The sequence below is a fragment of the Euprymna scolopes genome, chromosome 3, assembly GCF_053919585.1.
Source record: "Euprymna scolopes isolate OS-2025 chromosome 3, ASM5391958v1, whole genome shotgun sequence".
Taxonomy (NCBI): domain Eukaryota; kingdom Metazoa; phylum Mollusca; class Cephalopoda; order Sepiida; family Sepiolidae; genus Euprymna; species Euprymna scolopes.
The window spans coordinates 123596636-123622852 of NC_136484.1; the positions used below are offsets into that span (position 1 = coordinate 123596636).

Below are 26217 nucleotides of genomic sequence, written 5' to 3' on the forward strand. Positions count from 1 at the left end.
AAAAAATCGACAAAACCGAAAACAGAGAGACAAAGGATAAGGCGAGAAAGCAAAAATGGGAAGAGGGACAGCTACATGGATGAGTCATAAGAATGACAAAAGACGAGAATAACGAAAACACTTGGACGTGGATGCGAAAAGGACACATAAACCGAGAAACTGAATCCCTAATAACTACACCACAAGATTACTCGATACGAGTAAGAACCAACCACATCAAAGCAAAGATCAACAAACCACAAGAAAACAGCAAATGCAGATTCTGTGAACAAAAAGTCCAAACGATAAACCATATAGTAAGTGAATGCAGCAAACTGGCCCAAAAGGAATACAAGAACAGACATGACGAAGTGGGTAAGGCAGTACACTGGGAATTATGCAAACAACTGCATCTCGAACGCACAGAAAAATGGTACAAGCATAAGCCGGTTATAGTTCTTGAAAACGAGAATAACAAAATCCTATGGGACATTGACATACAAACAGATAAACCCATCCAAGCAAGATAACTGGATGTAATAATTAACAAGAAAGAAAAGTCTTGTCAAATTGTAGACTTTGCTGTTCCAGTTGATCACATCAAATAAAAGGAGAAACAGGGCAAATACAGAGAGCTAGCCAAAGAGCTGAAAGAGATTTGGAAGATGAAGAAAATCCAAATAATACATATAATAGTAGGAGCACTAGAAACAATCCCGAAAAACTTTGAAAAAAGAATGGCAGAAATCAGAGGAATGACTGGAACGATACAACGAATAGCTATAATGAAAAACCTTGAATATGGAGATTAACACACATGAGCCACATGCGTGGGCCAGACGAACTGCTGAAGAGACAAAACGAAGAAGCGTTACATGGAGCAAAGAACATTGAAGCTTCACATCTACGAGTTCTCTATTCCCCCGCCCCACCAAAAGGGTGATGCCAAATAGCCGAGTAGGGCCAAGAGGATGGAAAGACCGAGGAGTGAGCACTGACCATACCTCTGTTGGACAAGTACGAAGAGAACTGGGACCTTAGGGAGGCTTATTGCCACTCAGATTCCAGTGGAAGCTAATGGCCGTTGCTAGCGAGAAATCAATGGTAATCGATTGTTGGGATAACGCAAATTCATTTGCAAATGTTATCGAAAGAAGTGAACAGTCCTTGAAATTTGGGGAGACTTGTCCTCACTCAGCTTCCAAGGAACACCACGAGTTGTTTACAAGGAGAGATCTTTGATGACCTGTGTTTAATCTCCTTGTGGATCAATAATAATAATAATAATAATAATAATAATAATAATAATAATAATAATAATAATAATAATGATCAAGATTACACTGCTAATAGTAGGAACGCTAGGAACAATATCGGGAACCTTTACAAAAAAGAATGGGAGAAATGGGCATCAGAGTGATGGCTAAGAAGATACAACGAAGAAAAATAATGAAAACTGCACAAATATTAAGGAAGACCCTTGAATGCGGAGACTAACACACATGAGCTACAAAAAACTGGACATAAAACGCAAAAACTGGACATAAAACGCAAAGAAACATCACATGGAACCATGAACACTGAAACTGTATGATTGCAAGTTAAATCCATTCCCAACCCCCGCCCTTCGCCCACGCTTTTTTTTTGTGCGTGTCACTATAAACTGGCACCACATCAAATAAATGAGGATCAAGGAGGATAAAAAAAATTGAAGGGAAAAAGCACTAGCCAGACCTCTGTTGGATAAGTGTAAAGAGGACTGGGACCTTGGGGAAACTTATTGTAACTCAAATTCCAGTGAAGTCCAATGGTCGCTGCCAACGAGAAATCAATGGTAAGTGGCTGTTGCGATAACGTAAATCCATTTGCAAAGGTTATCGGAAGTGGTGGAGAGTACTGGAAATCTGAGGAGACTTGTTGCCACTCAGACGCCAAATAACATCAGAAGTTGTTCTCAATAAGATACTTTTGATCTTGGCCTGTGTGACTACTCCTAGTAAGTAAGTAAAAATAATATTAAGGAGAACCAATGGTCACTATCATCAAGAAATCAATGGTAAACAGTTGTTGCGATAACACAAATTAATTTGCAAATGGCATCAAAAGAGATGGAGAATACTGAAATTCTGGGGAGACTCGTTGTCCCTCAGACTCCAGTGAACATCACAAATTGTTCTCAAGGATAATTATTTGATGATAGACTGTGCGAAAACCCCTCATGAGTGAATAATAATAATAATAATAATAATAATAATAATAATAATAATAATAATAATAATAATAATAATAATAAGTAAGCATTAGTAAAACTAGAACATCGTACGAAAATAATGGATAGAACGCAACCAATTGCCACAAAATATATTGAAAATATTAATTCTCATAACGATGGCAACTGAACAAGTCAAAGCTTATTTACATTTTGCGGATGTTAGACACGAGTTAAAGTGGAGATTGAAAAGCCAGCACACCTCTCTAACCTAGAAAAATATGCCCAAGCAACCGCGTTGACGTTCTCCGGTAGGGACACCTTAGGCGATTAATAATAATTTAACCACTCCGTCTTCAAAAAGAAGGTAAACCTGGAAGAATGGACCTCGTAGAACTACAGCTCGTAGAACATACTTCAGCTCGAGGAAAGCAAGATCATCTACTCCAAACATAGCCCAGATCCTTTCGGACTGATTGTTGGTGACGTATCTTCAACTAGTACGTACAACTCCTACTACGGTTTCCAACAGAAAAAGACGGATTTAGCATCCTCTCGCAACTGATTATTACTCGAATAGACTAATTTTAACAAGAAATTGTCAGTAAATTAAAAGGCAGTTGAACTTACCTTTATGAAAGTAGACGCGACCCTTCTCTTTAAATTCCCATGATGAAATAACACCAGATTTCACGAACTGCCGGCAAACTTCTGTGGCACGGATCTTTGCTAACTCAGCTGGCTTTTTACTGTAGTTGTCTTCACAAGGCTGAAATGATTAAGTGTATGTATTAAAAGAAAGAAAACAAAAGTTTGTTTAAAGAATTAAAAAAAAATATTGCACATGTATACATTACATATTATGGTGTGTGTGTGTGTGTGTGTGTGTGTGTGTGTGTGCGTGTGCGTGTGCGCACGCGCGTGTGTTCAGGCAGTATTCTTTTATTTTAGCAAACATAACCGAACTCTACAGCTTGATTATACCATTTTAATTTTTAATTTTTTTTTCTAATAATCTCTTTGTGTTAAAATCAAAAGTAATTAGGGAAAGGTCCATGAGTATCATTAGCACTTTCGATTCTTTGTTGAGCCATCGCCAGGTTACAAAAACAAATTAACATAAAGCTGGAACGTAAATACTCCCGACAAACCCGACAAGCAACGTCCCACCCACTCACAGTAGAGATCCCATTGATGTAAGAAAGCCTTCTACTCCAATAGTTTCTTCCCCATTGCTAGACTTTAGAACTCTCTTCCGGGATTCTCCTTTCCCAACTCAACTGACATGCAAAAGTTCAAGAGTGATGAGAACAGACATCTTGCTGCTTATCTCCTTACATAGTATCGGTCCTGGATATGACCTTAAACTATATCCGATGGTGAGGCCCAAGCTTGCGGGTTTAGGGGAGTGTGGAACCACCCTTTAATTGCCATTGCTCCCAGGCCCACTCTGACCCGGAGTGGTAGTACCTGTTAGGGTCCCAACTATGGGTTAAATAGAAACTGACTTGAAAAAAACTCCAAACAAAACAAACAAATATTCAATTAAAAAAACAAATATCCAATTAAAAAAACTTTTCTTCAAAATCACTGAATTCGGCATTAAATAACCTGAAAAGGGTTGATATGCCGTAAAACAAAAACAACCAACCACCCAACCAACCAACCAACCAACCAACCTTACATAGTTCACTGCAACTTACGTGCCCGATAGTAGCCCCCTACATCAAAGTGTCACTGTGCCTTGTTTGGGCTGAAAATGGAATATATATATATATATATATATATATATATATATATATATATATATATATATATATATATATATATATTTAAAAAAAACCCTGCAAGCTTAAGCTCAATTTAATGCAATTGTTTAAACAAACTATATCTCATTTGATCAGCCTTTTATTCTTCTATAATTTCATCTGTTCATATTTGACTTTTAATTGAAATATTCTAGTCAATTTAAAAGAATAACTTCAAATTGAGGAGGCAAAAAAAGATGCGCACAATGGAAAATTGTTATTTAAATGTAACTTTAGGAAATTAATGCAACACAAATACCAGAAGAACACAATGAACTAGTTAATATTTAGTAGCATAGTCCTTCTGAAATTTGACAGCCAGCAATCTTTTGGGAATTCCTTGAATTAAACTGCAGCAATACTCCGGGGACTTTTCTTTAATTTTTCTCCAAAGTTATTCCAAATTTGAAATTTTATCTGCGTAGCTGTTGCTTGGTGTTATGGCATACGTTTTCGATATGATTGAGGTCTGGAGATTGTGCAGGTCAATCCAAACACGGAATATCATGCTCTTCCAGGAACCTCTTGACATTGCCAGCTGTGTGAATGGGAGCATTATCCTGCATGAAGATGGGATTATCATTCAAATTCCGACCAAAGTAGGGTAGTAAATGCTCAGTCAACATATTAATGTACTTAGTCGAATTAATTCGACTATGCAAGCGAACTATAGGCCCTGATCCATTGGTAATAATAACGCTCCACACCAAAACTGAACCTCCACCACATTGTAGCAATCAAACTGAGCACCTAGGATTAAATCCTTCATCTTTCCGCCGACGGACATACTACCTACCATCATTGCCTAGCCTGTTAAACTTGCTTTCGTCGCTAAAAAGCAATTTTGACCAATATGAAGAGTCATGATCTTCATTGCATCTGACGAAATCCATACGGCGCTTTCTGTTCTTTACATAAATATTGGCTTGCGTCTTGCAACATATCCTCGCAAATTAAATTCCTTTAATCTGTTCTTGACAGTAGACAGATAGCGCTTTTTTACAAGATTGCATTGTTGTTGGATTTGGGGGAGCCGTTTAAAATCAGTTTCTTAGACTACAGATCTTGATAGCATTGCCTTCTCTGATAGAAGTAACGCTAGTACGACCAGATTTAGGGGCATCATGAACACTACCGGTGTTTTGGTGCTTTTGCACAGTCTTTCATACCGTTTTCTCATCACATTTCAATTTACGGCCGATTTCTCGATTGGATAAACCAAAAAGGTGCAGATTAATGAGCTCTTGACGATCACTAAGAGAAAGTCGTGGCATATGGACTAAATGTTATGTTGTATAAATGTTGCATATGGACTAAATAAATAACTTGGAACAACAACAATTACGATTAGAGATGCTTTGTTGCCTGTTAGTGGATATTTTAAACTGATTTAGGGGTGATAATTTAAGCTGGTTTTAAGCGAATTTGTTGCTGCGGCCTTTCTTTTTGCCTCCTCAATTTGAAGTTATGTTTTTTTAAAATTGACGTGAACACTAGAATATTTCAATTAAAAGTCAAATATGAACAGGTAAAATTATAGAGGAATAAAAGGCGAATAAAATGAGGTATAGTTTGTTTAAACAGTTACATTAAATTTAGCTTAAATTTTCAGTTTTTGAAAAAAATTACAAGTGTGGACTTTCTTTCTGCCGGCACTGTTTAACTAATATGTTTATATGTAATTTAACTACTTGGAGCAATGATTACACATGAATAAATAACATTTCTCATTTAGATAGCTTAATAGTGCAATAATAGAGCTATAAATATTTTTCTTTTCAAGATGCCACGTTAATATAAACAATTATTTACTCATTTTCGGAAAGATTTTTCTTTTATTGGCCTCAACATTACGTAAATTTATTCAGTTCTCCAGTGTTAGCATAAAAAGGTATAATTATATTAGTTAATCGGAATTCATTATTGAGATGAGTATTATTTATTAATTTATTTTTAATGCGGACTATTATTTTCATCTTCCTTAGTTGTTGTTTCGCGACGTTTCGCCAACTATACCTCTTGCCTTCGTCAGGTGGTAACCGCGATGGGATAGGAACTCCGAATCTCCTAACTGCATTCACAGCAATTACTGCCATCCATAGTTGTTGTCGTCTCACTGACGAAGGCCAGAGGTATAGTTGGCCGAAAAGTCGTGAAACAACAACTAAGAAAGATGAGAATAATAGTCAGCATTAAAAATAAATTAATTATGATTGTTCATCAGTTATAACTTGCACTAGTTTGGGCTTCATCAGCGCGTTGAAAAAAAAAAAAAACAATATTTAAAAATGTTATTTTAAAAGTTTTCAGCCCACGAATAGCACCTTTCAATCTATGCTGGCTGTATAAACCGGAAAAGTCCTATTTGTGGGACGAAAAACTTTTAACATATTGTTTTATTTCTAACGCGCTGATTAAATTAAAGCTTATGCAGTTGTAAGCAATGTTGCGACTAATGAAAGAAAAAACTACCGAAAATGAGTAAATACTTTTTTTACTCTCGTTCACCTGTAACAAGGCATATCGCCACTTGGACGTAAGAGGATACTATTTTAGACCATGCATAAGAAAGATTAACAAGATGTTGGTTTACGTTACATTTAAACTTCTGCATATCAGTACAGTCAATGAAGCAGGTAGTAAGAAGAGAATTCCAAAGTTTAGCTGTTCAAGAGAAGAAACTGTTAGTGTAAAAAGCTTTTTGGCATTGAGAGACCTCAACAGTGAAGAGGTGAGATTTTGTTGCTAAGCAGGTTTGTCGGGGATACGTACGTCGAGAGGGCACAAGTGCAACCAGTGCATCAAAGTACATTCTATCCAAATATGTGTAAAGCAGACTCAGAGTTGTAACATGACAAAGTGGGACCTTTGAAAACTTTTTAAAGACCCTATTAACGTGGTATCTTGAAAGAAATAGTATATATTGCCTAAACAAGCTTTGTGTAATTTATAAACGAAGAAAAAAATACATGTTAAACTCTTAAACTAATAAACTTACCATTATGAATTATAGAATAGGTATTTCAAACAACACGCTAAGTAACGTGGAAACATTATTTTTCTTTGGTAAACATTATTATTGAGAAAGATGTTTCCGAAACCGTATAAAGCAAGCAAACAAATCCTTATTGCTTGTTGCTTATAACATTCTTACGTATGATACTCTGCAGTAATATTTCGATTAGCCACTGAAACCAGTGGTTTTAAAAGGTATGAGAAATGTTGCCTCTTTGGATGTTTGGTTCATCAATTGTTGCTTCACTAATTTAGCTGAACACCTAATATTTCCCATACATGTGAAACCGCTGATATAAATGGCTAATCGAAATCGTATTATATGTAATAAATATATCATGTTCTTACAAAAGTAATTAAAAACTGTTTTTTACATACATAACGTTGTACACACGTTTACAGACACACGTTGTATACAGTCTACTTCGCAAATAAAAGCAAGACAAAGAATAAATCAGCCTCACTATTTTCGTGCCACGCGTCACTTCTCGTTACAGCTGTGACGTCTCTCACGAGATCGTTTTCTTTAACGTGCTCTCTATCCTTTCTATAGTCTATTTCCTTACAGTGACGCCATTTCGCATTTCGTATACATTTGCATACGCGCGTCCACGCTCTGTCACATTCGCACATGCACACAGTTGATAGCTTTCACATACCTTAAAGTTGCATAATTCCGCTTTGTATTCATTGCCAGAACATTCCGTTCTGTTTGAGGCTCTGAAAAGATTAAAAGTCGTTTCTTTTTTAAATCATGAATCAAGTTATGTTTACTTCTGTCATTATCAACCGGCAGAGTATGACATTTGTCAACTAAGAGAAGAGTCTATAAGGTGGGTATATATAGTTCGTTAATGTATGGAAATGGAATCTAGCTGGTTCGTGTTGAGGATATGCATTGCATGAAAAATAACATGAGACTGATCCGATGACTTCAAAGTAAGATACAATCTGGCCAGTATAAGATGTGTAAAAACAGGAAACTTTGATGGTATGGCCAGGTTGAAAGGGTAGATGATAGTTTTGGGGTTAGTAGATGTAGAACAGTTGGATTAGCAAGGACTTTTGGCACGAAAAGGCCAGGAAAATCATGTGAGGAAATGAATTCGAGAGAAAGAGGGATAAATAACGATCTGGTAAAACAGGTTCGTTTGGGAGTCAATTTCGAAGAGCCGTCTAACACATGCCAGCATGTAAAACGAACATTAAATTGATGATGATGATGATGATGATGATGATGGAAAGATGTAGAGATAAAGCAACATGTATGAATGAAAGAAATCTGTTTTGAATGAACTCTAACTATATGTTAGTGGGCATTGTTTTCTAATATTTAAAAAAAAAACCAAAAAAATCGAGAATATTTTCACCACACACGCCATATGACCCTTATAATAAGATTACATCAAAATATACTCACGTAGAAGACTGGCATTTGCGCTGGGAAATTTTGACACCTGTCCCGCAGGTGCGAGTACATGGAGAAAATGGTCCCCATTTGCCCCATTGACCTTGCACTGGCGCTTTAGCATTCTTGTCTGGTCTGCATTTTCTTTTGAAGCAAGTCTGCAACATAGTTGCAAAGAACCAATAATTAAATGCTTAGATGTTGACATTAATGGAGTTGGGTTTTCATAATCGTTAACATAGGTAGGTAATTACATAAAAAGATGATTGAAAAATTGATGGCATAACTTCAGGATTATGTTCTGTATGTGATTGTAGGCCCGGAAATGCTTGGTTTCAAACAAATACTAACCAAGAGTTTTAATTGTAAATATCTAACATAAATATGGTGCTGGCAGTGCGCTGTTATTTCTACTTTTCGAATTGATAAACACTATTTCTCTGACATAATGACAGGTAAAATAAACCTGTGTCTGGTGCTTCCACATGCACCAACAAGATAATAAAAAATAATGCCAAATAGTTATAAACGCCATGGGGCTCAAAAGAAAGATCCAAGTGTCATTACAAGTAAGGACTCATTTGATGGCAAAAATAGAGAAACTGATCGGCACCCTGCTAATATTGACCCTTTTTATTTCAAGTAACAAAATACAACAGCCCAATTACAGGTCAATAAACATAACCAGTATATCTATCACGAAAATAGAGAAAATGAACGACAAACTAAATTACACAAAATAATACTTACAGACAAAGAGACTTCTTATTTACACGTGCAGAACATAATCTCGAAGTTATGGCATCAATTTTACAAACATCTTGTATATTAATTGTAGCATAAATTGATAGTTCGATCCTGAAAGATCCAATAGAGCTCTGAAATTCTATATGCATTTAAAAAAATATTTTGTATTTTTTTTAAATTGAAACAATCGATGACCTTATATTCGCTTAAAATGACCAACAGCTGAAAGATGTCCGGTATAGAAGTTTGGCCAAAATTGTTTCGGACACTTTTCATATTGCCCTCTCATAAGCCAGTGAACAATGTTGTCTGCTTGGGTATATATCGCTTCTTCGGTATGTCAATTATGGAAACATGTGTATAGGAGACACTTAATATCAGGTCGGTGCAAAAGTTTCTGTCGGTTTTTAAAGTTCAACTGGGCTGCTTTCCAGCTGAGTACAATATATTTTAGTCCAACAGAAACAAGTTCTTGTTGAATTATCGTCGTAAATAATCTAATTATACAAAATTTGCACTACAAACGAATATTACGCAACTGTCCCAATTGTGACATGACTGTCCTAGGGGGCGGTTGAACTCTCCAAAAGAGGGAGCGAAAACTTCAAATTTACTAGACAAAACGATCAAACGTGACTCTTTATTAAATATGGTGCGCCCGGGCGACAGCAAAAATCCCTGCTGAGAGAAAAGAATAAAATAATAAATGACTTTGTTTTATCCATCAACAACAATGTCATTTTAGAGGTTAAGCGAAAACAATATTCGGTGAGCCGGTGCAAATAATGAGAATTCATATTTTGGAGAATGAGTGTTTACACCTCAAGGACAGCTCACTTAACCTGGGATCACGGGTGTGATTCCGGAGGCCTGGTAAACCGCTCGTAACCTTGCAGGTGCAATTCGTGTGGGAATTCTAAGGAGACCAGTCGAAAATGGCGGAAGTTGACACTGTCGTGATTGATTGGTTAGGGGAACTACCCAACTCCCCCCCCCCGCTCTAACATATATAATCATGTGTAGAGCCAAGTAACGGTAGACTGGAGTTTAGAGTTAGAGTTGAGATTGATTGAGTTTGAGAGCTGAATATCGCCCCCCCCCATCTCCACGACGCCCCGTATCACTAACACCGCACTGCTAATATTAATCGTCAACTTATACGGACTCATTACTTGCGAATTGTAAATAACAATTGTACATATATATATATATATATATATATATATATATATATATATATATATATATATGTTTAAAGAAAAAATAGAAAAAACCGAATGAAATTATTAAAAAAATCAACGTTTCGTCCTTGTTTCAGAGGACATCTTCAGGATAATTGAAATAAAAATGTGATAAAAGAAAAAGTCATAGATCGTGCGAAAAAAGACAGTTTTTTAAAATCCAACCCATGTCGGGAAAGGACGAATATGTGTGCGTTTTTCTTTTATCACATTTTTATTTCAATTATCCTGAAGATGTCCCCTGAAACAAGGACGAAACGTTGATTTTTTAATAATTTCATTCGTTTTTTTCTATTTTTTCTTTAAACATAACGTCAACCACCGCTGGTTATATTTTTTCATTCCTTATACATATATATATATATGTATATATATTTTTAAATTAATCAGTAAACTAGAAAGAAGCTGATTTTGTGGTTTTTCTGTGAATTGAGTTGCCTTCCTGCCGGAAGGCGAAGTGTGAGTTACTATTTCTGTTTCCTTAGCGCGTGATCGACATCCTCCTGAGAAAAAAATCCTGGTTTAAAAAAAAAAAAGGAAAGTTTTCTTCCTTTCCTTTTTCTTACGATTTTTTCTTTTTTTACGTAAATAGTTGAAAAAAAGGTTTCATAAAAAACAATTACTAACTATTATCTGTTTAAAAAAATATCCTACAAATATCATTTTTGTTGGTTATTTTACGTAAATAGTTGATAAAAAACAAACAAACAAAAAGACAATTACTAACTATTATTTGTTTACAAAAATGTTTTATATGTATTTATTTTGCAAACAGAAAACAATTTCAAACAATAATACTACTAATAAAAAAAAAAAACAAATAAACGGAAGGTTTTTGCTTTTAATTTATTTTTGAATGTTTCTACATTTACAATTTCATTTTACAGTTATTTTGTAGCGTTGTTTTTATTTTATCGGCAACGCTCGGTTTTATCCGACTGTTGACGTCATGCGCCGGACAAAGCCGAGCAATTGCTGAGTTACGTCTGGTTCATTAAATGCACAAGTACCAATAAATAAATAAATAAATAAATAATAATGAAACTCAAATTATGAAGCCTCATCTCAAAGGATTACAAAAAAAAAAATAAAATAAAATAAAAATAAATAAATAAAAATAAAAAATAAATGAAAAATAATATATAAAAAAGTTTCCTTATTTGTACATTCGGAAGATGTATGATTGAAGATTGAGTTTATGCAAAGAGTCAGCATTTTGGCTGAACGCAATCTTATGGAAATCCCTCAATCAGGGAAGTGTTAGTGAGATAACATTCGACAATGAAGTAAAAAAAAAAAAAAAACAACAAAAAAACGAACCTTTCCATTTCCGCAGTATGGTCCCCTCGGCGTCGTGTATATCCGCTTAAAGAGACCATAGTCTTTTCCGGGTTCCATGTTAACACAAATTTGTTTATTTGAACATCGATACTGAAACATGAAAAATGTATACAAGGAAAGACGATTAACTAAAGGGTAAATAACAACTGGTGCTGTGCAATTCAAGGGGGGGGGGTGCCCGCACAGGCTTTATATTCTCGTATTTTGAGAACGGGTTAGTTTATTGTTAATAACCTAAAGCGCCCCTACCGAGGAATACCTCAGGGCTGTTTATCCAATTTTTTTTGCGCATGCGCTAATTAACAGTTATAAGTTAAACAACGTTTTTTCACAGCTTCTGTATACGCATCCATTTAGGTCATATGCAAACGGACAAGGCTGGAACGTTGTTTGTTTTGGTTTCGATTCTAGCTGATAGCAGCCAAGTCAGTTTTTAATGTTTGAAATCATTATTATCTATTTGATATAATATAATATAATAATCGATAGGCAATCGATTCTATGATAATATATATATATATATATATATATATATATATATATATATATATATACATATACACACACACACACACACACACATATATATATATATATATATATATATATATATATAGTTATATATATATATATATATATATATATATTAGAAAGTTAGATTTCAGTACCAATGTCTCCATTCATTTCTGAAAAGATAATTTCTTGACGACCGTTTTGTTTTCATTATCACTTAGAAAAACAAGAGGTAAAGTTGTATATCTTATTTTTTATGAGTGTAATGTACCAAAAGAAAGCTTGAGAAAACCGTGTCCAAAACATCATGTACAAATAGACTGGCGTTTTTAAATATATCCTTTTACAGTCTATATTTGGTGAACCCGTCGTTAGTGGTCTTTACATATTTGGTGACGCCCTATATGCATTGGATTTCCCTCAATTAAAACGTGCGTCTGAAAACAGATCGATTTGGGGTGAAATAACAATAAAAATGCTAAGGAGATTTTTTTTCGTCATTTAAATAATAAAATTCGTATTTTTACAAAATCTTTGCACCATTTTAAGCACTTTTATATGTGTCGATCCACACGTATCAGTTTTGTTAGATAGAAACAGTATTCCATTTTAAAGACACTTCTTTTTTGTACTTCGAAATTATCTCCCTTCTTAGTGGATATTTTTAAGCAAGATTATATGCCATTGCCAGAGACATGATTATTATGGTCTGGAATTCAAAATAGATGCTACCTATCACTGTTTAACTACGCAGTCACAGTTTAATTCTTCATTGCATTGTACTTTAAAGAAATCATTTTAATTTGTTATATTCATCTGTTCATTTCTATATTATGTTGTGTCTCACCACTTGATAACTGACGCCACAAGTTTGAAATAGAATGAAATGTGCAGATTGAATGGACGCATCTTATTTTAGATGCATCTAAGGATTTCAGTCTAAAAATTCTTCTATCAAACAGTGGTTCTCAACCTTTTTTTACTAATCAAACCCTTTTCCCTTCTTTTTATCTTGGTGGATCCCTTCATAACTATTGGTCATAAGACAATCTTCTATTTTTCACTCATATAAATTTGGAGGTTTTAATAATCAAAGAAATATTATATAATTAAGCTTTATTTTTAAATCAAAACTAATTTAATGCAAATAAAGTATTCTACAACAACTATAATAATTATGATAATTTTGTTATGTTTTGCCTGTGGACCCCCAGAAATATTGCATGGATCCCTAGGGTCCACGTGGACCCCGGTTGAGAACCCCTGATCTAAAAAACATTTCTGTTTAAAATGATATTTAAAGGTAGATTATTTCTTTCTGTATCTTGGAATTACCTCCCTTGCCAAGAAACAAGCAGGATGATCTACTCCTGCCAGAGGCACACAGATTGAATGGATGCATTTTATTCGAGGTGCGTCTACGCATTGCTTTTCATCGATCTCTCATATTTTAGCTTAAAATACCAATTTTCCTTAGTTTTTCAGACAGAAGTTGAAAATAACATTTCACAGAAATTCAAATATTCAAAAAATGTGCCTGCTATTTCATGCCATTTAAAAATATTGTAGCGATAATTTACCTTTGTGTTGTATTTCGATTCTCTGTAACGATAACCGGGACCCGCTTCGTGTTGACACATCTCATCAAAAGTATGATACTTTACTAGAAATAAACAATGAAAAAAAATATAAAATATAAAATATTCTGATCAGTAAGAATAACGGCATTATAAATTACAATTACATGTTGTGTTGCTTTAAAGATGTAACATATATATATATATATATATATATATATATATATATATATATATATATATATATATATATATATATATACTCCATTTTAGGTTAGTTTCATTTCACTGAATACATAAATCAGATCAAGTTTTATAAATGAATCAAAATAGACTTCGTGGCTTAGTGGGGAATGCCCTTTTCTCTACCCTGCAACCTCTCTCCCACAGAAGAGTCGTTGCGAGCCTTTCCTTGTTTTATCGTTATTTCCATGGCAGGTGCTCGTCTGAACTCCAATCTCTGGTCCCCCCCGCCAATCTTTCACGAAAAACACCCGTCTAGCTGAATCCACTGTGAAAAATTTCCCCCACTCTATATCTGTACCTAAATAAAAACGTGGATTCCATGAACAAAGCTTCTTTCTTAGAACTGCACGCCTGTGGAACTCTGTTCCGTCTGCCTGCTTCCCACCTGACTACAACTTGGATGTGTTCAAGTCCAACGTTAACAAATTCCTAATGAACCGCCCCTTAAGTAAACACTTCATCAAATCTCCACACTAACGTAATGTACTTGCAATAACCCTTATCCCTGATTGGTTTCCGGGCCTTGATAAGTGGTGATCACTGTGTAAAAAAAAAATCTCTCTCTCTCTCTCTCTCTCTCTCTCTCTCTCTCTCTCTCTTTATATATATATATATATATATATATATATATATATATATATATATATATATAGTAATTTATAAAATATATATGGCGATTAAGCTACACTGAATATTCTGCGTTTCATCCAACTATAGGATTCGTCAGGAGAACGGCCACCTAAAACCACTAACCTAGCTCTAAAACAGATCCTTTGTTTGATAAAATGCATGCCCATTGGCTGATAGGAAGGGGCGCGGTGGATACCAGAAAGCTGATTGGCCAACTAGAAATCCTCAACATATATAAAAACAAGAAGCAACGACAGAATTCGCGCATAAGCCTGACGAATCCTATAGTTGGATGAAACGCAGAATACTCAGTGTAGCTTAATCGCCATATATATTTTATAAATTACTAACTAGCTCTATCTACGTATTGAGCACTTTTGAAGTAAATACTTAAAGTTTACGCATAAATCTATACTTTCGTATATTAAATTTATGTGAATAAATGAAGTAGTTATATATATATATATATATATATATATATATATATATATACACACACACACACACATATATATATATATAATAGCATGGTGACCCGATGTTGCCCGGGATGAATGATCAATGAATATTTCACACACCCATATTTTTAGTGACATCCAAATCGATGAAATAACCCATTTTTCAATCAAATCGATTGATTGCCTGCTCTAATTAGGGACCCCTGCACCTGAAGGAATCTAAACATCATCTCGCAGTGACTCAGTTAACAATATATTGTGGCCTACATTGCACTGTAGAGAACCTACTGTTGATTTTACAAAATGATTTTTATATATAAAGGCTTGCATTAAAGTTTAAAATGCAAAAGTCCAGTGTCATGCTTCAATTGTGCTCTAAACTGAAACATTAATTTCAAACGCGTCTTTGTCATATCAAAAATCCACTGTTGATTTTATATGCCTAGCCTTACTGCTTGCGCGGTGATACGAGTTTGAATTTAAGTTTAAAATGCAAAAAGCCAAGTGTCATTGTGAAATTGTTCTTTAAACAAAAACATTCATTTCGAACGCTCCCCTGTCATATCAAAGATCACACTATTTATTTTATATGTTGGGCCTTTCGCCTAACGTGGTAATAAAACTTCTCAAATACACTTGTGATGTTTGACTGTGTAAGATGTTAACTTTGGTGAAAATCATCGGATGATTTCGATTATCGACTATCAATACTTGTCGAAGATATTCAGACACAGAACCTATCTAAGAACACTGTCAGGCACATAAAGTAATTGCGTGTGAAATTTCATAAAAATCGACCAAGCCGTTTTCGAGTCCATAGGGAACGAACCCACAAACACAGATACACAGACATACAATGTTCTTTTTATATAATAGTAAAGATAGAGTATCTATCTATCCATCTATCTATCTATCTATCGCCTATATGAAGAGCTGTGATACAGCGAAACAGTCTATCTGTGGATGACTATATATATATATATATATATATATATATATATATATATATATATATATATAAATTGATGATTAAAATAAAAATTGTACATCATGTTTTATAAATGTAAAGCTCATTCTAGAAATTCATATACTGTGATCTATTTGTATGTGATAGACACACATTATAGAAACTTATACTGATGCATTCAATGAAGGATTTACAGAAAAATTCTCCAAGATACCAAAAAAAGTAAAACATAAAATACACTACTAATAAACGTAATAATAATAATAATAATAATAATAATAAGTTAAGGACCTCTGTTTATAAGTTTTAGGTTGAGAAGAAAGGTCTTGCAGAACTTTTAATTTTGATTTCAAATGATGTATTCGTTATTATACCTTTACTGTATATATCATTTTAAAGAGCGAAAAACGCTCTATCTGATCGTTTAAATTACAATCGTTTTAAAAGAATTATGTGTTCCGTTCAGAAGGTTGAATACAAGATGGAAAAAAGCAAATTCACACAATCTTTTTATTTCAATTTAGGTTTGGTCGAAAACGCTGCTGAAACAGCTCACGATATGGTCGGCCATTGGATGTTGACAACGATAAATGTAGAGCCTTAGTCGAAGCCAATCCACACACAACTGTTTGATAAGTTGCTTCTGAATTAGATGTAACGTATACGACGATTTTCAACCAGAGAGATTAAAAAGACAAAATATTGATAAATTGCTACTTATCGAATTGAACGACAACCAAAAGAGACGCCGTTAAGAAATACCACATTTCCTTCCTTTACGCAACAAGAACGACCCATTACTCAACCGGGTTGCGACTTGCGATGAAAAGTGGGTTCTTTACGACAACCGGCAACGCTGAGCTCAGTAGTTAGACGTTGATGAAGCACCGCAATACATCCCGATGCCAGAGTGGCACCAAAATTAGGTCATGCTGATTGTTTGATGGTCTGCGACCGGTCTTATTCATTATAATTTTTTGAATGCAGGCGAAATTATTGCAGCGAAGAAGTACTGTCAACAAATGAATACATCAGAAACTTTGACAAAAACACCCAGTATTCATTAGTCAACAGAAAAGGCCCAATTCTCCTCCACAATAATGCCTGAACACACGTTGCTAAACCGACCCTGCAGAAGTTGAACAAATTGGGCTACGAAACTCTGCACCATCCGTCATAATATCAAAACCTCTCACCTACTAATTACCACCTTTTTAAACATCTCGATAACTTTCTGCGTGAGAAATGCTTCAAAAACCGAAGCGATATCAAAAACGCCTTCAACGTCTTCATCGTTACCTGAACGCAAGCTTTTTACGTTGACAAACGTGTGTTGATTCTGATGGTGCTTATTTTTTATTTACTAACACACATGCTCCAAAAGGAAACCCATTAGTTCCCACTGTTCTATAAATAGTACACCAAATGATTTCTTTTGAAAATCTATAATATATAATAGTACTGCTTCCTGAATAATTAGCCTGAAGAAAGGATAAAATTGATCTATATTCATCAATTTTTTGACGAGAGTTATTGATACCCACTTTTTTTTACATGGGGGTCACCACTTATCAAGGCCCGAAGGCCACTCAAGGATAAGGGTTATTGCGTGTACAGTAATCAATGAGATAGTATTGTAGTAATCATTAGTATTGGGGTTTTTGATAGAGTGTCTTTCTTAAGGGGACGGTTTGTCAGGAGTTTGTTTATGTTGGACTTGAAGACGTCCAAGTTGTAGTCAGGTGGGAAACAGGCAAGCGGCAGAGAGTTCCACTGGCGTGCAGTTCTAAGAAAGAAACTTTGCTCATGGAATATACGTTTGGATTTAGGCACAGATAAAGAGTGGGGAAAATTATTGACAGTAGTTTCAGCCAGACGGGTGTTTCTCGTGAAAGATTGGCGAGGGGGGACGAGGGATTGGAGCTCAGACGAGCAGCTGCCATGGAAATAACGATAAAACAAAGACAGGCTCGCAACGTATCTTCTGTGGGAGAGAGGTTGCAGGGAAGTGAAAATGGCATTCCTCACTAAACCACGAAGTCTATTTGTACTCTGTCAAGGAAGGATAGGCTGTTTTTAGCAGCTCCTGCCCAGATGTGGCAGCAGTACTCCATCCTTGAACGTACTTGCGGTTTATACAGATAGATAATTGCATCAGTAGTGAGATATCTTCTGGAGCGGTAGAAGGATCCCACAATTTTCCCAGCGTCCCTGGCAACAGATTTGATCAGGAATAAAGGTTAAACCCAGAAGCTTGTCAAAACATGGAGTCTCCCATGGATGAGAGCCATCTATTTCAACTGATGCCAGATGGGGATCAGAGCGTTGATGATGTAAAGATAGAAGCTTAGTTTTGGATGCATTAAAAGTGACCAGCCACCTTTTCCCCCATTGTACCACGTGCTCAAGATCAGAGGAGAGAGAATTAGAGAGAACTTTGTCATTTACGGCCTTTGATGTGTTGCCATAGATGGTCGTATCATCAGCATAGATGTCAACGAATGATTTAAGTATGTGTTTTGGGAGATCATTGATGTAGATCAGGAAGAGAGTTGGGCCCAGGATGGACCCCTGAGGGACTCCAGCATTAATACTGTGGGCTTCTGATTTCTGCCCAATCAACCACTACTCTTATGAACCTTTCAGAGAGAAATGATTTAATGATTGAGAAAACATTTCCAGTAATACCGTAGCTGGAAACCTTGTGAAGTAGGCCCTTTTGCCATACCTTATCGAAGGCTTTCGATATGTCAAGAGCAATTGCCCTGGAAAGGAAACCTTTGTCAAGAGATTCACTAATCCTATGCGATACAACCATTAGCACATCTGCTGTAGATCTTGCAGAGCGGAAACCATATTGCATGTCACCAAGACGGTTGTTTCTGTTGAGGTCGTTGACTACTTCTTTATTTAATATGGATTCCAACAACTTACTCATGACACACAGGAGACTTATTGTTCTGTACTGAGAGGGAGATGACTTTTCACCTGAATTCTTAGATACAGGGCATACTGATGAGGTTTTCCAGGGTGTTGGAAAGCACTTCTCCATAAGGCAACGCTTAAACAGTTTTGTAAGTATTGGGGCAAATTCTGGTTGGAGGTTTTTCAGCACTATAATTGGAATGCCGTCAGGGCCAGTTGCTTTACTGGAATCAATGTTCTTGATTAGCTTGGCGACGTCACGCACAAATATTTGTATGTTGCATAACGTGTTGTCTGTTATAGGAGGAAATACGGGGAGTTGATGGTCATTGTCGCATAGGGTAGAATTAGCTGCAAAGTTCTTGGCAAATAGTCTGGCCTTGAAAAGTATTGTTAAATTTGCAAAAGTTATATTTGTTCGATGATGTATAAAATGATTTTTGCAGTAGTAAGCCACGAACTTATCGTCAAAAGGGCAATATAACTCTTTATGCAAATTGCTTTGTTTCTTACCATAATGTGGTAATTTATCTGGGATCGTTTGATTCCTAAAATATATAACATATACCCAATGCCATATCTATAGTGGAGTTAATATTTCGTTTTCTAAATAAAGTAAATAACTTTTTCCTTTCAATTTGTGCAATCTAACCCAATTTTAGCAATTAAACAATTAGACATCCTGGGACTCAATAGATTAATCAACCAAAGGTTTGTGATTAATGATTGTTCATGTTATTTCAGTAAATGTTGATCTAATAGAGATTACACGGGCTTCATTTATTTCTCTTTATTTACGAATCAATAAAAAAATGTATTTCAAGTTCACTTGTTTTTATTTACCTGATTGGTTTTTTTTACTTCTGTAACTTTTGCCCGCTCTTCTTTTTTGTCGGCCCTGGTTGATTTCTTTCTCAGTATTGGTAGCTAGAACATGTCAAAGTACAAAGAAAACAAAGATAAAAAAACATGAAAAAAAAAATTATTTACAATACTATTGCGAATATTCACTGCCTTAACTTAGAGTTGCTTCTGTTCCGACCACCCGCAACAAAGGGCTAAACCGCTTGATATAAGATTGCACGTGTATATATATATATATATATATATATATATATATATATATATTTACGACCGAGTATGTCTCGGTCGTAAAATACGCTTAAATATAATATTTTGATTAACGCAGATTTCGTATTTATTATTATATTATATTGGACCCAATATATAGTAATTATTACTTACCTGAAATTTCCAGAAGAATAAATATCGGTAAGCATAAATATTCATTTTTTGTTATAGGTGTGTCACGGAAAATTAAAAGAGCTGAACTGAGGAAGTGTTGTCATGTAACAAAAAAACTTTGGAACCACTGTCCCAAATTGACGACCATATGATGCTAAAAACATGGTAAGCTGAAGAACACAAGAATGCAATCAACATTCAACCCAAACCAGTAGGAATGCAGATCCTCATACTTCAGAACTCATAGTTGACTAGTAGACATCGGTACCATCCGTCCTCTGTGCAGGTGTTTTGCGATGACACCCTGATATGAGTGTACTTTACCTTAGAAGTAAAACCTGTCCAAATATTCAAAATTACGTAGTATTCCAAGCCCAAATAAGGTCGTATCAGAATGGCGACACGCTGGGTTGTGCGAAGAATAGCGCATCTTCTAGTGATGCTATTACCATTGTTAACAACTGATAATTATCGGAAACATTAATCAGACACTGGCATAAAGTGTGACCATATTGGAATTATGTGTGTCGCCTGTGTTTATAGTCCTAAAATGTCTGTCTAAAGTATGGAAAACACTTTATTTTATTAATATACTTGTTGAACGCTTAAACGTGATATTTTAATTTATGCAGATTGCGTATGTATTATTATAGAATCGATCCCATATTGAATATTATGTATTACGAGGAATAATGTGCCCGATGGACTAATTCGTAAAAAAATACTAAAAAAAAAAATACTAAAAAAATAATAATGATAATGTAGTTAATCAAATTCCGTCTGTGTTTGTTTAAATATCACGTCAGCTGATATTTGGGATTGACAATGAATGCCCTGGGAACCCACTTCTAATTAATGAAATATGAAAAAAAAAAAGAAATGAGTTGCGGCGATGTTAAATGTAGTCTCTTCTTTTAACGTAAATTGAATTCATTGATGAGAAAAAAATTAAAATAAATGGTGAGGTACACCCGGGCTTGGACACGGAATGCCAACAAATTCGTTTTTTCTAAGAAGTAATTATTTGTTGAGATTTTATTATCTCCCTTGTTGGTGCAACCTCAAATATTCCCCTGTAAAAATTATTTTTTTTACCTATACGAAAAAAAACCCCAAACTATTTTTAGGATCGGACTTTTTCGATTTTCGATACTTATTGGACAAATGTCTGTATAAAACACATTTAAGAATACTGCCAGACATATAAATTAGCTTTGTGTGAAATTTGCAAAAGATAGGCTCAGCCGTTTCGGAACCTATAAGGAAAGGAAGGAACTCACACTCAAAGTGACTTTTATCTAATAGTATATATATATATATATATATATATATATATATATATATATATATATATATATATATGTGTGTGTGTGTGTGTGTGTGTGTGCGCGCACGCATGTGTGCGTATGTACGTGTGTGTGCACTTACAATAAAATAACGAGTGTGAACATTCGTTATTTTTCATAATTTTTGATGCAAAGTGTACAGTTTTATAAGAAATACAAGATTTCAATTTAACATCATATAAAGTAAAAATTTGACGAATGTTAGTTTCAGCCAAATTAATTGGAGCCAGGCAAATTCTGATCCTCGAACTAGGCAAAACCAAGAAGACTACAATAAACGAAACTACAACGTTGCTTAAACGAGAATAAAAAACGTTATAAAAATAAATTGTTAGAAAAAAAATTGTTATAAAAATAATTATTATAAAAAGAATTGGGAGGGAAAAGTTATAAAAAGAATTGTTATTTGATTCTAATTTGTATGTTATTCATTTCATTATGTTCAGTACTAAAGTAACTTAACTGAACAGAAAAGTTTTGCATCACTTTTATGTCTCGTTAAAAAGATAAAATCAGGATATAATGATTCTAAACTTCATGTCTATAATCTTTATTCTAATGTTGCTCAAAATCCGTTAAAGTGTTTTGATTGTAAAACTGAAATTTAAATTCAGGTAATCTTGCTTAATCGCCGTCTAATAACTATGGATCAAATCCAATGCACATCTGAAATATTTGAATTTTAAAATGAGAGACTGCGTCCGTATTATGTCGCTTAAAACAATTTAAAACAATTTTTTAAATGCTACAAAGCAACAAAAAATTAGGGAATTTTAATTTATTAATATTTAACCTATGTTTAAAATTTCACAAACATTTGAGTTGTTTACAATTTTCACAAAGGTTTTATACTCTCGTTACACTCTTATATCCAACAAGTAGTCTCCCTTTGATTATACTGGTTAACGAGAGAATGGACTCAGTTTCCCAAAATAATTAAAAAAATATTCCACCTATATAGAATGAGTTTATCTATCTGTCTGTCTCTCTTGTTGGGACTTTAAAACCATTGGACGTGCACCGAGAATCTGACTATCTCTGCGTAGTTTTCATAAGACAGATGATGTGTCCATCAGGAGCTCTCTGGCCTCAGTTACTCAAGCTCTCAGAAAAATCTAACGCAAGTTCAATATTTACTTTTACCATTTTTTATGCACAATCTCTATTCCCTGTCCACAGCAGCAGGATGGCATTTAGACTTTTATTCCTACTCTTCGTAATAATGTCTGAGTTTATTTTTTTTTGTGTGTGTAATGTTAAATACAACCTTACATGCTTACAATTGTTTTAACGAACGTAGCATAGAAATAAATGTGTACATGTGTACATACAATTGCTTTTTAACTATTGTCCGTTCTTCCTCGAAAAATGTCGACTACTTGGCGGAAAAAATACACGAACATGTACTGATGTGGAATTTCCTAGAGATTTACACTGCAGTTTTCCCTTTGTCCGATGCTACAAGTCTTGTGTATTACCAACTAATTTAGCTGTTTTAAAAATAACACGCTATTTCTTGCACCCAATCAGAGCTTTAGATACTAATTCCAGCGCTATTTAATAAAATGCATAGGGATTATGGTTGTTGTTTTTAACGATCTCTGATTATCACAAATTAAGTTTTAATTTTAATAGTTTTTTTTTCTAGCTCGAATAAAATAATTTTGCGTACAGACAGACATCAAATGTCTATTTTATCAGGACAATAATTATCATTTAAAAAAAAAATAATTAGAGCCCACTCGTTAAATAAACGTATATATTTTAGTATTCAAAAAATGTGTATGAGTAATAATATACTCACCAGATTCAAGGCCAAGTGTTGTAGCTTCGAGAAAAGCTTCGTGTGAGACCGGTACCGAATCCTGGAAAAAGGAAAAATAAAATAAAACATAAACAAATAAGATAAATGTATCAGTCACAGTGTTTTTATTTTATTTTTGTTTTTACAAATGAATCATCTATTATTAAGACCCGGAGGTCATTCGAGGATAAGTGTTAATGAGTGTATAGTAGTCATTGGGGCAATATCGTAGTAATCATTAGTAGACGAAATTTGGAAAATTGGATTATTTTAGGGGAAGGCTCATCAAGAACTTGTTTACATTGGACTTGAAAACAAGCATATTGTAGTCAGCTGGAAAGCAGGCAAACGGAACAGAGTTCCACAGACGTGCAATTTTAAGAAAGAAGCCTTGCTCATGGAATCCACCTTTAAGTTTAGTCATAGATAAAGAGTGGGGGAAATTATTGATAGTGGTTTCAGATAGACGAGTGTTTTCGTGAAAGTTTGGCAAAGTATAGCTCAGGATGCACTATTTTCTTTTAATTTAAATAGAACAAGCGTATCTATGAGTAATTAGCTTATCAATCAATCATATGTCTTAGCATAAGAATGCGTTGCGCTACTTGCAGCAACTATACACCCTGGCTTCTCCAGTTGGAGTCAAACCACACCAAGAATCGAACATGTTAAGGTTGATCCCGTCTAACTCATCATCCGGGAATCTGTCAGGATGTGTGATGCTCTCATTTCTGGTGAAGATTACTATGGGATGTTTTTTTTTTTAATTCCTTTCAAGTTTTGCTAAAATAACAGGTATGTTTTGGTTAGATAAGAATGCCGTCCATTCTTTCTTCTGTGAACCAGGAGGGTGACTTTCTATTTAATTCTTTCGAACATTGATCCAGAAGAACCCTCGAGCTCAAATAAAACTTTACTGGTTATGGATATAAAATCACCTTAACTTCATCGATTTAACCTATCATATAGCTAAGCCGCAACATTTGAAATTAACGCGCTATGTTATGAAGCAAAGAAAGAAAGGAAGAAACAAGAAGAAACACAAAAAATTTTGAGGCGCATAAAGAATGTTGAAGCTTTGAAAGAGAACAAGGTTTTTCTTTTTCTTTAAGCGCATTTTAAGACTTCTAACGTTCCACTACAACTTAATAATTCCTTCTTTTTTTGCACGGTAACTATAACGTTTAGTGTGATACCAAGAGCTAGGATTATATGGAGTAAGTTCAAGGTACATTAATAACCAGCAACGCGTTACCACTAAAATAAGGGAAGAGTCTATCAGGCATGCATGCGCAGTGTGATGATGGAACTCTTAACCGTGGGTCTGCTTTCCAGCCGACTACAACCTGGCCGTCTTCAAATTCAATGCAAACAAGTTATTATTGAGCTATCCCCTATAATAATTATTTTCACCACTACTGATCACTACGCTGTTGTTTAGCTGACCATTTTACACTGATTAACTCGAGTAGCCTTCTGGCCTTGATAAGTGGTGAATTCCTTGAAAAAAACTATCATGATGAGGACAGCTTTCTGAAACATGTAATTAATGTAAAAAACAAAAATGCCTTAATGAAAAGGTACCCACTTCGTGGCTATATAGAGATGTACTCATCGAAAGTGGGGGTTCAGTTGATTGATAAGAATCGTACAAATTGTAGAGGCTGAGGCACACACGGATACGATTTTTCATCCCACAGAAACGGCTAGTGCTGTTGCCCCCTGAAAAAAATATAAAAAAAGTTAATTTGCTTTGTTGTGTGTTTGACATTTTTTATTTATTTATTAGAGTACCTGCACGGATAAAATGGATAAAATCGACAAAAAAGAAAAAAAAGTGCGAAATGTTATGTATTTTCTAACAAAATAAATCGAGAATTAAAAATTGTCAGACTTTAATATTAGAACAAGATGTTTCATTTTTCTTTTAAACATTATACTCTACTAACCATGCAGGCCACAGAGATGATGTGTTTCCGAAAGATCTTCAATATCTCAAATAAAGACCACATTACAAAAGAGGAGTAAAGAACACCTCGAGAAAATTAACCGGGACATATGAATATTTACTCCCGTGAAGAAACAAATGCAGCAGGACAGTCATGACATGGCAGGTCTTGCAAAGGCAATCTTTCAATGAACTGTGCATGCAGTAACACTAGGAATAGACAAAGAAGGTGATGGAAGGAAAACATCCGATAGTGGAAAAAATTACGCTGAATAACAAGTATAAGAAGTCAAAATATCAAAAAAGATGGCGGAGAAAATTAGTTGCCAGGTAATTTTTGGTGCTCCAACGTTCATGCGCAACGTAGGGCAGCTCAATATACCGTTATGGCGCATTTTCGTGTATTTTCAAACGCTTTCTTGGACGTTGATAATATGCACGTTGATGTGGAATTCATTTTAATAATCAATGTATTTTTACCGAGATATCTGACAATAGATCTTTTCTTGTTAATTCTTTTGTGGATTTATAACTTTTGTTACCCCATACCCTTGGTACTTTTATCCCTGCACTCCAACATCTTTTTATCGTCTAGCTTACTTAATTAAAATCCTCGTACTATGCAGCCCCTATAATTCAACCCCTCACAGTAATACTCCTCCTCCTCTTCATCCTCCCATCCTCCTCCTCCTCCTCCTCCTCCTCCTCCTCCTCCTCCTACTACTACTACTCCTAATAACTTATATTTCCTTTAAGCACTGTTATAATCTTTGACACCTCCTCTAAAAATATACCAACATAGCATAAAAA

The 26217-nt window shown here is 34.8% G+C and overlaps 1 protein-coding gene across 1 annotated transcript in view; it reads right to left on the reverse strand.

Moving 5' to 3' along the window:
• Nucleotides 1-26217, reverse strand: part of LOC145263446 (uncharacterized) — a 50278-nt gene that overhangs the window by 10538 nt on the left and 13523 nt on the right. Inside the window, exons 4-11 of the mRNA XM_080120399.1 lie at nucleotides 25048-25181; nucleotides 23460-23520; nucleotides 19908-19991; nucleotides 13842-13924; nucleotides 11728-11838; nucleotides 8432-8577; nucleotides 7671-7731; nucleotides 2819-2957 (exon numbers count right to left, since the gene is read on the reverse strand). Coding sequence (XP_079976525.1) covers nucleotides 2819-2957; nucleotides 7671-7731; nucleotides 8432-8577; nucleotides 11728-11838; nucleotides 13842-13924; nucleotides 19908-19991; nucleotides 23460-23520; nucleotides 25048-25181 — 819 coding nt within the window. The remainder of the gene's footprint in view (nucleotides 1-2818; nucleotides 2958-7670; nucleotides 7732-8431; nucleotides 8578-11727; nucleotides 11839-13841; nucleotides 13925-19907; nucleotides 19992-23459; nucleotides 23521-25047; nucleotides 25182-26217) is intronic.